We start from the raw sequence: 13,661 nt of genomic DNA, 5'->3' as shown, positions 1-13,661 counted from the left end.
ACAAGGTGGCTGTATCAGGTGGTCAAATAATAAAACCCCCAGGAATGGGCCTAACCAGAACTTGGGAGAATGGTTGTCCTCTTGGGCGCTACTGCTGTCCTCCGCTTGGTGGCCAAAATGAATGATATGAGAACAAGCTCAAGGACAAAGTGGCAATATGTCAAGATAATGTGAAACTACATCGTCTAGAGTACACAATAACAGCTTCAAATCACAGCGGGTATTTATTTACCAAATTACACTGGTTTCACAATATCAGCTGAAGGTTTCATCACAGGTCTCTTTTTGAAATATGCCATTTAATTGGAAAGAAAATTCACAGTTTTACATTCAGCAAAAGGTACAGATAAATCAGTACATTTCATGCAGTGAAAATGGTTCTAATTTGCTGTGAAAGCATTTATGGCAGTGCCTTAGGGGCTGGTTCTGGCACATTAACGTCATTCAAGGCAAATGCCAAATAACTACTACATTTCACAGACTTGAAATTCAAATCTTAGAGGCCCAGTTGGTTTGTTGGGTCTGTACCCTTCAAAGATTCTCCTTGTGCTGTTATCTCTCGTTCAATCTCTTATGTGCTACGTTCATACTGAATAAATCACAACTTTCCACATCTCACCGGAATAATAGTGACTCAAAAACACTTGGTTATTATCATCTGAGTTGCGCGACAGGTATTATTGATGGGCCATCATGTTCTGTAAATTGGTAATGTAATTGGCCATCCTCCGAACATAATTCAAGCCTCCACAGTTATTTATTGGGTAGAGTTACACAAATATTATTTTCCATTCCTTAAAATATGTTTCTTTTCCATTCTACATAATGTATAAATCGAAATTACATTACAAAATTGTATGTTAATAAACATGCTTAATGGAGAAACTAGCATCCTACTGATAATCATAGAACCATTAAATTGCTACAGTGCAGAAGGAGGCCATTCGACCCATCAAGCCTGCACCAACCCTTTGAAAGGACACTCTACCTAGGCCCATTCCTCCTCCCACCCCGCCCTATCCCCATAACCCCATATCCTAACTTGCACATCCTTGGACACCAAGAGGCAATTTAGCATGGCCAATCCACCTAACCTGCACATCTTTGGACTGTGGGAGGAAGCCGGAGCACCCGGTGGAAACCCATGCAGACATGGGGAGAACGTACAAACTCCACACAGACATTGACCCAAGGCTGGAATTGAACCCGTGTTCCTGCCGCTGTGAGGTAGCAGTGCTAACCGCCCTTTGTGTATAAATTTTGATTCTAATGTTCAAGTGCATAAAAGGACACAAAAGCAGCAGAAAATAACAGCAGATTCTTCATCTAAATCTGTTAGCATGATTAGTGTCTTGCTCCTGTCTTAGAATGAGCTAATGGAAATTAGCAAAAATATTTTGTTAGTGGTAGGACCCTATCAAAGGCTAGCTGTGAGAAATTAATTGCAGCATATATGTCTTGACTGATGTTGGGTATGGCTTAGTTGATCAGGATCAGAAGGAGTAGCCAGGCCAGGAACCATATGGGCATTGACGAGGTATTTCACTTACAGAACACAGTAGTTTTGTTATATCAGCTTCAAATACCTGGGAATAAGGGGATGGGTGGGAATCAGACTCAGCATGGTGGACATGATCAAGGCTTCATGAAAACATTTAGTGACAAATCATTCGTCTGCAGGTTAATAATATTTATGTGGAGTGTCCTTTCCAATATCCCATAGAGAAATTGAGCCAGCCAGGTTTTCAGTGTCACAGATGCAGTTTCATATCCAAATTGGTATCTGTGTATGTGCACAGAATTATGGTGTGGCCTGTACCAGGCACTATTTTGGTAAGGGCCAGGAGATATCTTCCACCCACGTGGTTAGCACTGCTGCCTCACAGCTCCAGGGACCCAGATTCAATTCTGGCCTTGGGTGACTCTGTGGAGTTAGCACTTTCTCCCCGTGTCTGCGTGGGTCTCTTCTGGGTGCTCCGGTTTCCTCCCATAGTCCAAACATGTGCAGGTTAGGTGGATTGGCCATGCTAAATTGCCCCTTAATGTCCAAAGGTTAGGTGGGGTTGTGGGGATAGGGTGGGGGAATGGGCCTAGGTAGCGAAAGCAGCACCGGCACTACTTGCCTTCAGGAAAACCAACGCTAAACAGCACGGAATGAGAAAAAGATTAGTCCCCATTTTAATCAGCACTGTTCCCTTGTTCTCGAATCTTTGTTGTTGCTCCCAGCTTCTGCCTCACATCCACACCCTCCTCCCCCACCATTACCATCCCAATTGATCTTTGAGGCACAGCCAGCCATATTGCAGGCCTTCGTGTTCTGACCCAAACATTTGCCCGAACATTGGCACACAAAACTGTGCGATGGCCTATCCTGGTTCTTCCGCTTGATAATTAGGTACAAGACTCAAAATCCAGTGTTCCTCAGAGTTCTCCCTTTGAGTACATGCTGTTTGCATTCTGAAGATGGGGTACCCCAAAAACAGAAGCTGCTAAACTTCTAGACCATTGAGTCACAGATGACAGGAGGAGACTAGTCGGCCCACCATATTTATCCCAGCTCTTGAAGAGCTATTTAATGAATCCCACACTCCAGTTCATTCCCCTTTCAAGAATCAGTTGTGTTGTAGTTAATTGAAGTAACTCGTTAGCCTGTTTGGTATCCATGCCATCAGTGAGCCACAGCAATAATTGGATGAGGAAGCTACAATGATAGAATCATAGAATCCCTACAGTACAAAAGGAAGCCATTCAGCCCACTGAGTCTGCACTAACTGTCTGAAAAAACATCCTGCCTAGAGTCAGGCCCCCACCTTATCCCCGTAACCCCACCTACCCTTTTGGACACTAAGGGACAATTTAGCATGACCAATCCACCTAACCTGCACATCTTTGGACTGTGGTGCAAACCGGAGCACCCAGAGGAAACCCACGCAGACACGGGGAGAAAGTGCAAACTCCACAGTCACCCGACGCCGGAATTGAACTCAGCAGCAGTGGTAACCACTGTGCCACCGAGCTGCCACGGTGATGGCTTTCTTAAGTAGCTAATTCATCATTACCATGCAGGATAGTCATTCCTATGTTTACGGACAATGCTGCATCATAACTAACTCAGAAGGACTAGTTCTTTCACCTGCATCCAAGTTACAGAGAAGCTCTATTGGAATACACATGTCAGAGCACAGACTTGGGAGTAGTCTATTCAGCAGCAATCAAACTTCACATGGCTCTTGAGATGGCTGGTTTTAAAGATTTGCGGCAGTATACTGTAAACATTACTGCTGACATCACTGAACAAGTCTTGGCACGGAGCGGATGTTACAAACCAAATGGGCAAACCAGGATTCTCGTTTAGGATATTAACACAACACTTTAGTGATTGTGCTGGTCAGTGGGAGTAAGAACTGAGGGAGGGTGCCTGGTAGTCCTTTTTAGTAGAAGATTGACATAATTATGCCAGTGTGACATATGTTACTATGGAGCTGAATGAAAAACAACAGCAAACAGAAGACTGAATATTAGTGCATGCCAGACCAGTCACCTCAGTTAGCGAGACAGTTCTTCCACTGAGCTCCGTACTTGGTCACTATGCGTTTCCAGTGGACATATATAGAAGCATAATATTGTTAGTTGCTTAACTGGTTTAGTATATACTTTTGGACAATTGATGCTCTCCTTTCTGCATTGCAAGAAAGCAATAGATTTCAAGATTTATTTAAAGTAGGGTGATTTTCAGGGGATGGTTTAGCACAGGGCTAAAGAGCTGGCTTTTAAAGCAGACCAAGGCAGGCCAGCAGCACGGTTCAATTCTCGCCCCGAACAGGCGCCGGAATGTGGCGACTAGGGTCTCTTCACAGTAACTTCATTTGAAGCCTACTTGTGACAATAAGTGATTTTCATTTCATTTCATATGCATGTTATGTTTGAATCAATAGTGTGTACACAGTCAATGTGCTTTTCTATTGTATATCTCCCATATTAATCATGTACTTCTACATGTGCCTGTGCATCTGGTCTACTGATAAGATCTTCATGCCTGAGGAAAGTGCAATGGTAGATTTTTCGTCAGCTAACTCACAAGGGCAGCACAGTAGCACAATGGTTAGCACTGTTGCTTCACAGCGCCAGGGTCCCAGGTTCGATTCCCAGCTGGATCACTGTCTGGGCGGAGTCTGTACGTTCTCCCCGTGTGTGCGTGGGATTCCTCCGGGTGCTCCAGTTTCCTCCCACTAGTCCTGAAAGGTGTGCTGTTCGGTAATTTCGATATTCTGAATTCTCCCTCCGTGTATCTGAAGAGCACTGGAATGTGGCGACTCGGGGCTTTTCACAGTAACTTACATTGCAATGTAAGCCTACTTGTGACAATAAAGATAATTATTATTATTATGAGTTGCAGACCTCTGAAAACCTCCATTCCACTATCTGCCGCTTCTCTTGATATAGGTGCCCAAGTGCCAAATATATCGCTTCCTCACGTTATTTTATTAAAAAATTTTTTTACAGTATCCAATTAATTTTTTCCAATTAAGTGGCAATTTAGCATGGCCAATCCACCTACCCTGCACATCTTTGGGTTGTGGGGGTGAAATCCACGCAAACACGGGGAGAATATGCAAACTCCACACGGACAGTGACCCAGAGCCGGGATCGAACCTGGGACCTCAGCATCGTGAGGCACAGGGCTAACCCACTGTACCACCGTGCTGCCCTTCTTCCTCACGTTATTGAGGGATGGTTTGTACATACTGTTACTACAGGTGCCTTCTCTGAAAGAACACAACTGACACTAACAAAAGCATTAACCAAATATCCTTGATATACACTGAAATCCGTAGAAGTCATAAAACAAAAACAGACCTTGCAGCTCAACTAGTCCAACCTGCCATGCAGACAAATAGTTTTATTTGTATTTACCTTCCATCTCCGTTTATTCCTATATTCACCTATTCAATCTAACCTTAGATGTAGACGATACTTCTCCATGATGCCAGTCCTGGAGCTGATTTTTCAGTACGCCCACTGGTTCGCTTAATGTTGAACAATGGGCAGCTCTGAGTTCTCTGAATTACTGTCCATATTTATCCATTAGTACTGAAATCAGCCACATTCTACCCATTCATAACCTGTATCTACTATCTTGCATGTGGAAGGAGGTGACAGTGCAACATAATCCTCACATTCCCACATCCTGCATTGAAAGGGGGCCCATTAAGGATGGTCATGTGAAATATCTCACGAGGGACAGAAAAGCACAGTAGATCTGCTTATCTTCATCAACTCGTCCACTATGTCACTGCTGTTTCACTCTTTCCAATTTGAATTTCAAATCTGTATGGGGATTGTTTTTATGATCTTCTCTCTGCTCCCTTCTGACTAAGCCCTGGATCCTATGCTTGTGGAGAGAAAAAAAATTGGACATCGCCACCTGGACGTCTGCAGGTTTCTTCCAATTTCAATGGAAAATTGTTAGAAACGCTGGAGAAATTATGAAATTTTGGCAGGATCTTAGGATCCCTCATATTACCCCTATGAGTACACTTGTCCATCTGGTACTGTGTCCACGCTATTCAAACGGTTAAGCACTTATGCATCCGTATTGTTTGCGCACAAGTTGCTTAATAAATGGTACAAATCATGATTAATATCAGAAAATTGATACAGCTGAGAATCATGTTTTGGCCCCACCTTAATACACCGATCCACAATAAAGGCAAACGTACTTCCCCACATCATGTCATTTAATTATCTTTGAATGTGTCCAATGTTTCTGACTCCATGATCTTCGCAGGAAGGCTATTCCATGGGAGAACACTCTTTACACGCTACAGTCTCCCTCATTATTAATAGCACGATTGCCATTTTGCATGAAATGAACAGTATTTCCTGAGAGATCCAACACTAGCTTTGCTGCTTATTCTGCACTGCCATTACAGAAAGAGTGTAGTGGATTAAGGTGGGATGAGATTCAGCACTTGGAAATTAATTTTTCTCCATAGATTTTGTAAAATTTTTCAGTTTTTGAAAACATCTATAAAACACCCACTGTTTAACATCATCTCCATATATGTCTTTTGCACTATGAATGGTAACTTGCAGCTTTGAAGTTCATTCATTTTTTGTTATGTAGAAATGTTTCATAAAAAATTTACAAAACAGCCACTTCATTTAATCTTCATATATATCCTACGCTCCTACTTTACGGAAATGCTGTTACTTTATCATAGTGTTATTTTCCACACTATAAAACCTTTTCTCCCCAGACCTTTTTGTTCCTCGCAGTGATCAATCTCTTTGTCCTTGAGCTATCCTTAAGGGTTGCTCTACCTACAGACACTGGTTCAAATCCGGCCATGGGTGACTGTGTGGAGTTTGTACTTTCTCCCCGTGCCTACATGGGTTTCCTTTGGGTGCTCTGGTTTCCTCCCACAGTACAAAGATGTGCAGATTAGGTGAATTGGCTGTGCTTAATTGCCCCTTAGTGTCCAACAGGTAAGGTGGGGTTACAGGAGAATGTACTCTTTCAGTGGGCCAGCGCAGACTCAATGGGCCGACTTGCCTCCTTCTGCACCGTAAGGATTCTATGATTCTTCTTCAATAATTTAAACCCATGCAACTCACCTTTGATCCCTATCACTCAATCCCCTCAGTTAGGACAATTAGAAGTTTCAATTTACACAGCTTCTGAAGCAGGGAGTGTGAGAGACAGAACTTCGCTATTCTTCATGTGAAAAAGTGCAGCCTGATATTACTCCTGAATGGCTTAACTCCAATTTTACTATTGCGCCCCTTGTTCTGGATTTCTCCCAGCAGGGAAAATTGGTTTATGTATTGAATCCTTTTATAACTATTGAATTCTATCATAACTTTTCTTCAAAAAGAGCAAAATATTGTACCTTAGGTTTTGTTGCTAGATTACTTTTAAAAGTAGTTCCCATGCAGTTTAATTGTACTTATGCATCAAGACCTCATTTAATAATTTGATTAGAAAAAGAAAAACAAGAATAATACTTTATTTGAGTTTTGATTAATATTGTTATGAAAAAGATAATTAATAACTTGCAAATAAGTGCGCCTTTCAGCTGGGTCGGCCCAAAGCCATTCATAGCCAATCATGTAATGCAGGAATGATGTTAGCCTAATTGCACATATCAATGTCCCACAGACAGCAATGAGATAAATGGCTACATGTTGGTTGAAAGGTCACTATTGCGCTCCTGAACTTTTCTTCTAAACATTATCATACGATCCTGCTACATCCACCTGAGAAGGCAAAGGAGGGGCTTATTTTAATGTATCATCTGAAAGGCAGTACCACCAACTATGCAGTGGTGCTGAAGTACTGCAATGGAATATTAGCCTGATCACATATTCAAATCTCCAAGTGGGGCTTGAACTTACAATTTTCATGATGTTGGGGAAACCCTGAGCCAAGGTGGAACATTAATCTTTACACACAGGATCTTAGAACTAACTTAGAGAGGAGAAACAAAGTATTTTATAAAGAATAGCTGATTTAGTTCGTTGGAAAAACAACTATCACTGACCTCTTAGACAGAGCGCTTGAATCCAATCTTCCGCCAGAAGATTAGATTTGCTCTTTCTGAAAGCTCCAAAATGTTCCAAGTGCCATTAGTTTGGGAAACTCAGTTACCAAAAGGTAAACAAAATTCTGCTCAGTAATGTGCTGGCAGGAATGGCTCAATAGTGCTCACAAAATCACTACCTAGATAAAAGAAATGTGCAAAACCAAAATATTAACACATCGAAAAACTGCTGAGCTGTCCCTGGGCATGGCCTTTAAAATCTTAATCCTTTCATTATTGGATGAAGTTTGGAAATATATTTAGTTCCCCAATACTGCTTCTTAAAGGGAGCAGCAATGCACACAAAGTTAGCAAAGTGAAACTGAAGACCTCCGAGTTGGACTTTCCTTTGGTTAGAGATACTTGTAAATCCCTTGTTTAATGGCAAACAACAGCATCTTTGTAGTTATTAGTTCTCTGCAATGAAAATAAGATGACAATACAGTTGTGTATTATTGATCAGTGGTGAATACTGTATGGTAACATTTAAAATACTGTTGAATTGACCTGGCAATAGTTATAGAACAGTGCTTACAACAATTATTTTGTGTTATGTTGTTGTTCTGTTCTAATGTAACATCAGCAGTTAATGTCTTACAGGAAAGGGCCATTATACCACTATTAATTCAATATTTTAACAACGCTGATCCAAGATATTTGAGATTGTCTGCCATTAGTATACTTTGTTTATTATTGCTTAAATTTGTCTCAATTCATGACCAAATGCATTTATCCTTCAAGGCAACAAGTGTAAAATACTTTATATTCCAACACAGGGGATTTGCAGCAAACATGGTGTGAACAAAGAATTTATACCTATCCTGGTGCTTGGCAGGATCTTGCGTTCCTACAGCAGAGTTTACTGCCAGATCTTTAGGAAGGGATGTGCCAGTTGAAATTTTGAGCGAGAGGCCTTTATCTTCCCATACTATGAAATATGTTATTTTTAGTACATATTTAAAAATAAGTTAAATTTCTCTCCTTGTCACGACAGGAGTCCAGATAATCAGTAATACAGGTTTATCCCGGACAAAAATGACCTCAAATGGAATCACTTGAGGAAAAACTAATCATGTAATGCAGTAGCCATTCCTTCCTTGTGAGTTGCTAAATTCAGAAAAAATGGATATCAGAGCAGTTATCAGAAAGACAAGATTGGTCATCGGCCAAGAGTACCAGCTTTTCCTACATTTTGTGGTCAAGTAATTACATTATGAAATCACAGTATGTCTTCACCTCTTTGCCAAAAACATTCTCATAAATTGCACAAAACGTCATCCAAACTCGAAACGTTAGCTCCCTTCTCTCTCCACGGATGCTGTCAGACCTGTTGAGATTGTCCAGTATTTTCTTGTTTTTGTCTCATAAATTGCACATTCAACAGAAATATACGAAGGAAATTTCTAGAATTATAAATAAAACATGTCTGACCTAATCAGCACAATCTAACGGTTAATTCAAATAGACATGTCAGGTACCTGTGTACATACTGGCTGAAAACCAATTCAAAACCACATAAACCTCTAATGCGACCCAACAGTCTACTGTTCCATTCATGATATTAGCAGTGCACTGGGTTCTCTTATGAACTGGACAAAATACCGGAACAAAATGCCAGAATATGCACATGACCTTTCCAATGTGTCATGTAGATTTTGCATTTCCTGCACATTCAAGATCTCTGTTTACCTATGCAACCTGGTCATTGCAACACATCCGCATTACTTGCGACACTTTATTTCTATTATAACTTAAATATTTTGAAAATAAAATAACATTTTAGGAAGGTTTTAGTCAAGTGTTGATATGTGGGACTGTTTTTGTTTAATAGGTTTAGGGATAACTGAACTGTGCTTTCTGAAGAGGTGGATTACCACTGTTACCTTTGACCATTCTTTCTCAATATATGTACCATTCAATATGAAGCATTCTGGTTCTTCCACTAGACTATTAGCCATTTTCCAGTACTAGGCCGATGCAAGTGAGTGTCTCAAATTTGAATTTCCCAAAGCACCAGCAATAACGTGTAAGAATTTAGTCACCATGCAAAATATTTACACAAGTGCCAAGAACACTGTTCCTTTGCTTCATTTCTTTCGGAGAGTGTGCCACATGGAGACAGGTTTCCTTAATGTTGCTAGCATCTGATTCCAGTGCGTGACGCCCATTCCACTGCTCTCAGGCCCAATAATGACATGTCCTATGTTTTCAGTTCTTCCATCTTCACTGCATTCAGCGACTGTTATTCTCAGCGACAATTCCTGTGCCACAAAAAAAGCAATAGATAGTGACATCCTCCATTAAGAGAAATCTATGTGTAATTGACACTGTCCTCACCACTTATTAGGAAGTGCATCGGTGTTACCGGTGATTTACCTGCTCTAATTGGCGGATGGTAAAACCAATCTTTGCTGCTGCAATCCCTACGACTCAATAAAATGGAGATTGCTTTGGTGTGCATCTTGCACTTAGTTCCTGGACTGGCTGAGAGAGGTGTAAAGAACCACTCAACATCATCAACATACTTAATGTAAGCGGTCCCCTGAAGTGAATCTTATGGCACCAGTGAATGATTAATGGTATTTACCTGCTATAGGTGGTTGTCTGTGTTATGCATGGATATCTGTAATGATTATTTTATATTTTAATGTTAAACAATGCCCGGCACTGGAGCAGGTTACACTGATTGAAGGTATGAGAAACCTTGTCTGTGCTTCACAAGTGAGTTTAGGAATTTCACTGCTTCACAACTGAGGGCTCTCACCCTCTGTTAAGCTGTGCTTCGAGACTTAGTGTGGCCAGATTTTCAAAATGCGAAACAATGGCACATTGAAAAGCCATAGGAAGGCGGGTCACCGTGATGATCAATGGACCCCAATGTTTCCCTCGCCACAGTTGCTGCCAGACCTGCTAAGTTTTTCCAGCATTTTCTGTGTTTATTTCCAGCATCTGCAGTATTTTGCTTTATTATTATTATGTTTGGTGGGGGCAGCACGGTGGCACAGTGGGTTAGCCCTGCTGCCTCACGGCGCCGAGGTCCCAGGTTCGATCCTGGCTCTGGGTCACTGTCCGTGTGGAGTTTGCACATTCTCCCCGTGTTTGCATGGGTTTCGCCCCCACAACCCAAAAATGTGCAGGTTAGGTGGATTGGCCACGCCAAATTGCCCCTTAATTGGGAAAAAATTAATTGGGTACACTAAATTTATATTTAAAAAAAGAATTAATATGTTTGGTGGCAGGAGTCAAGAGAAGGGGCATGTGAAGTAGGGAGTCATGTGAAGGCATTTCCCAAAATATGCCCAGCTAGATTTGGCAGCCATATTCTATAGATCGTTTAAAAGGGGTCATCAGCAATGGAGACATGAGTGACAGAAGGGTACTGACAACTCTCTTGGTGACATCAAGAGGGTGGTGTGGGTGGGTGGGGGGCGGGGTGGGGGGGGGGGGGGTGCGTGTGATACAGATCTGCCACATGCAATGAAATGCAATTGGTGGTTACAGGGAGCAGGATAAAATTTCGCACAGATTTTCTCTTCCCAGGCCCAGTTGAAAGACACAATTTTAATAAAAGGAACAAAGTCCTATAGCGAGCACAGTTAGCCACGTATTTCCCGGCACACGCATAGCCACGTTTTGTGCACTGAGGGCACCCACGGAGGGCACCCCCAGCTCAATAGCCAGTGCACAGAAAATGCCTACATGGTGCCTTGGCAGTGCCAACCGGGCACCCTGGCAGTGCCCTGTCAGCTGGTGCCAAGCTGGCACTGCCAGGATACCAAGCTGGCACTGCCATGGTGCCCAGGTTGCACTAGCAGTGCCAGGATGCCACCCTACCCAAAGGGCATGCACCCAGGGCCTCCGATCCCTTGGGTGATCTCCATGAGTGCCGTTCCATATGGTCCCCGTTTCTGAAGACCCGTACTAAACGGCACTCACCCGAGGTCTCCGAGGAAAGGAGATTGATCCCATGCCTCGGGTAACTCGGGAATCTGCACATTAAAGTGCGATTAGCTGCCTCAGTTTAAAATGCAGATTTTCTAAAAAGTGATCTGGTCCACAATGGGTGGGATTTACATTGCAACATCTTGCGAGATCGCATTAAATCTCGTGAGGCACTGCAAACCGGGTAGATCTGAGGAGCGGAGTCTCCTGACTTCTATCAGTCATGCTGTGCTGCGGTGAGCTGCTTTTTGGGTACAGCCTGGCCATTCAATCGTGCCCTATATTTGACCAAAAGGGAAAAGCTGAAAACGGGTCATTTGTTCTATTTATAGGAAAATCTCAAAAGAACGGAACATTTAATGAAAAACCAGGACTATTCCACCACAACCGGGACATCAGTCACCCTATCAAAACTCCAAACAGTGTGCTATGTGTTTCCATCAATAATTCTGTTCATTGCATTCATTTCTTTTTTTTATTTTTATAAATTTAGAGTGCCCAATTATTTTTTCCAATTAGGGGAAATCCTTTATAATTATTTTTACTGGTGTCACAAGTAGGCTTACATTAGCACTGCAATGAAGTTACTGTGAAAATCCCCTCGTCGCCACACTCCAGCGCCTGTTCGGGTACACTGAGGGAGAGTTCAGAATGTCCAATTCACCTCACAAGCACGTCTTTCGGGACTTGTGGGAGGAAACCGGAGCACCCGGAGGAAACCTCCGCATAAACGGGGAGAACGTGCAGACTCCGCACAAACAGTGAGCCAAGCCAGGAATTGAACACTGGTCTTTCGCGCTGTAAAGCAACAGGGGGAATTTAGCGTGCCCAATCCACCTACCTGCACACCTTTTGGGTTGTGGCGGTGAGACGGGGAGAATGTACAAATTCCACACGGACAATGACCCGGGTCGGATTGAACTCCGGTCCTCGGCATCGTGAGGCAGCAGTGCTAACCACTGCACTACCATGCTGCCCTATAGCATTTATTTATGTGATAAAATTATTTTTACATATATAAAATTCCAAGCTTCAAGTCTCTGTTGCAATGGACGAGAAAATGGATGATTCTCTTGACGTCCACCACAGAGAATCATATTTGCAGTCTCTGAAAGATAACAGACCGCACTGGGTGCAATTTCTACAACTATCCCAGAAACATCATAAATCAGTTTAGTCCAACTATTTTTCACATCAGTGCCTATCTATTAGGAAATAGAAATTCATCTGCATTGACTCCATTGCAAGACAATGATGATACAGTAGCTTGTTGTGTTAAATATTAGAAGTGATGGTTATTAAATAAAATCAAAGGAGATTGAAGTGCCTACATCAATCAGCTCCCTGCTGCCAGTTATTTATGCTGACTTTATAAAAACTGTACAGTTCTCCAATGATCAGCAAGGATAATCTTTTCTCTCAGTGGCTCCAGTCCAATATTAGACAAAAGGAAAACTCCTTGGGCTGGATTCTCCGATTTTGAGGCTATGTCCGGAGGAAGTGTCTAGTTCTATGATGAAAAAATCAGCGATGCCCAGCACTGACCCTCCGACTGGCGAGTAGCTAGCAGCCACACCACGTAAAACACACAAGCCTTTACAAAATAAATGGCCAGAGAATTGCTGGTTCTGTGGCAGCGCATGTGCACGGTGACGACCTGAAGCGGTTGCACCGTACAACATGGCACCGGCCCAGGACGGACCCAACATGCCAGATAGTGCCCCCCTGGACACCCCCCACCAGTCCCCCCAGTCCTCGCCGAAGCCCCCTCGGCCAGTGGCATGGCTCCCCCCCCTCCCTGACTGCAGTGGCGCTGGGCACAGTCCGCAGCTGCCATGCCAGGTTAACGAAAACTGAGAGCACAAGTTAACCGTATCGTCATGAACTCGGCCCATCGGGGAGGAACATCGGGGGAGGGCCTTCTGGTATTGTCACTGGTAGTGTACTCCCCGATGACGCCGTTTTGGAGGGGTGGAGCATTCAAAAACAGGCGCCCCCCGATTTGGTCGTAAAAAGGGATTCGCCACCCGATCAGCGATTACAAAATTGCCGTTGGGGAACGGAGAATCCCGCCCCTTATCTCAACGGTTACATGCTCAGTTTTAATATTAAACTCCTTGGGGATGCTGAAGGGCA

The 13,661-nt window shown here is 42.9% G+C and overlaps 1 protein-coding gene across 2 annotated transcripts in view; it reads right to left on the bottom strand.

Moving 5' to 3' along the window:
* Nucleotides 1–205: 205 nt before the first annotated feature.
* The window catches only part of syt12 (synaptotagmin XII), a 354,836-nt gene continuing 341,380 nt past the window's right edge, over nt 206–13,661 (bottom strand). For both annotated transcript variants that reach the window (XM_072518902.1, XM_072518903.1), the window contains one exon: nt 206–9,844. In XM_072518902.1, the coding sequence (XP_072375003.1) occupies nt 9,671–9,844 (174 nt within the window). In that variant the 3' untranslated portion in view covers nt 206–9,670. The remainder of the gene's footprint in view (nt 9,845–13,661) is intronic.

The sequence above is a fragment of the Scyliorhinus torazame genome, chromosome 10 (assembly GCF_047496885.1).
Source record: "Scyliorhinus torazame isolate Kashiwa2021f chromosome 10, sScyTor2.1, whole genome shotgun sequence".
Lineage (NCBI taxonomy): Eukaryota > Metazoa > Chordata > Chondrichthyes > Carcharhiniformes > Scyliorhinidae > Scyliorhinus > Scyliorhinus torazame.
Note: the sequence above shows the minus strand (reverse complement) of the source record. Positions and strands in the feature narration are given on the sequence as shown.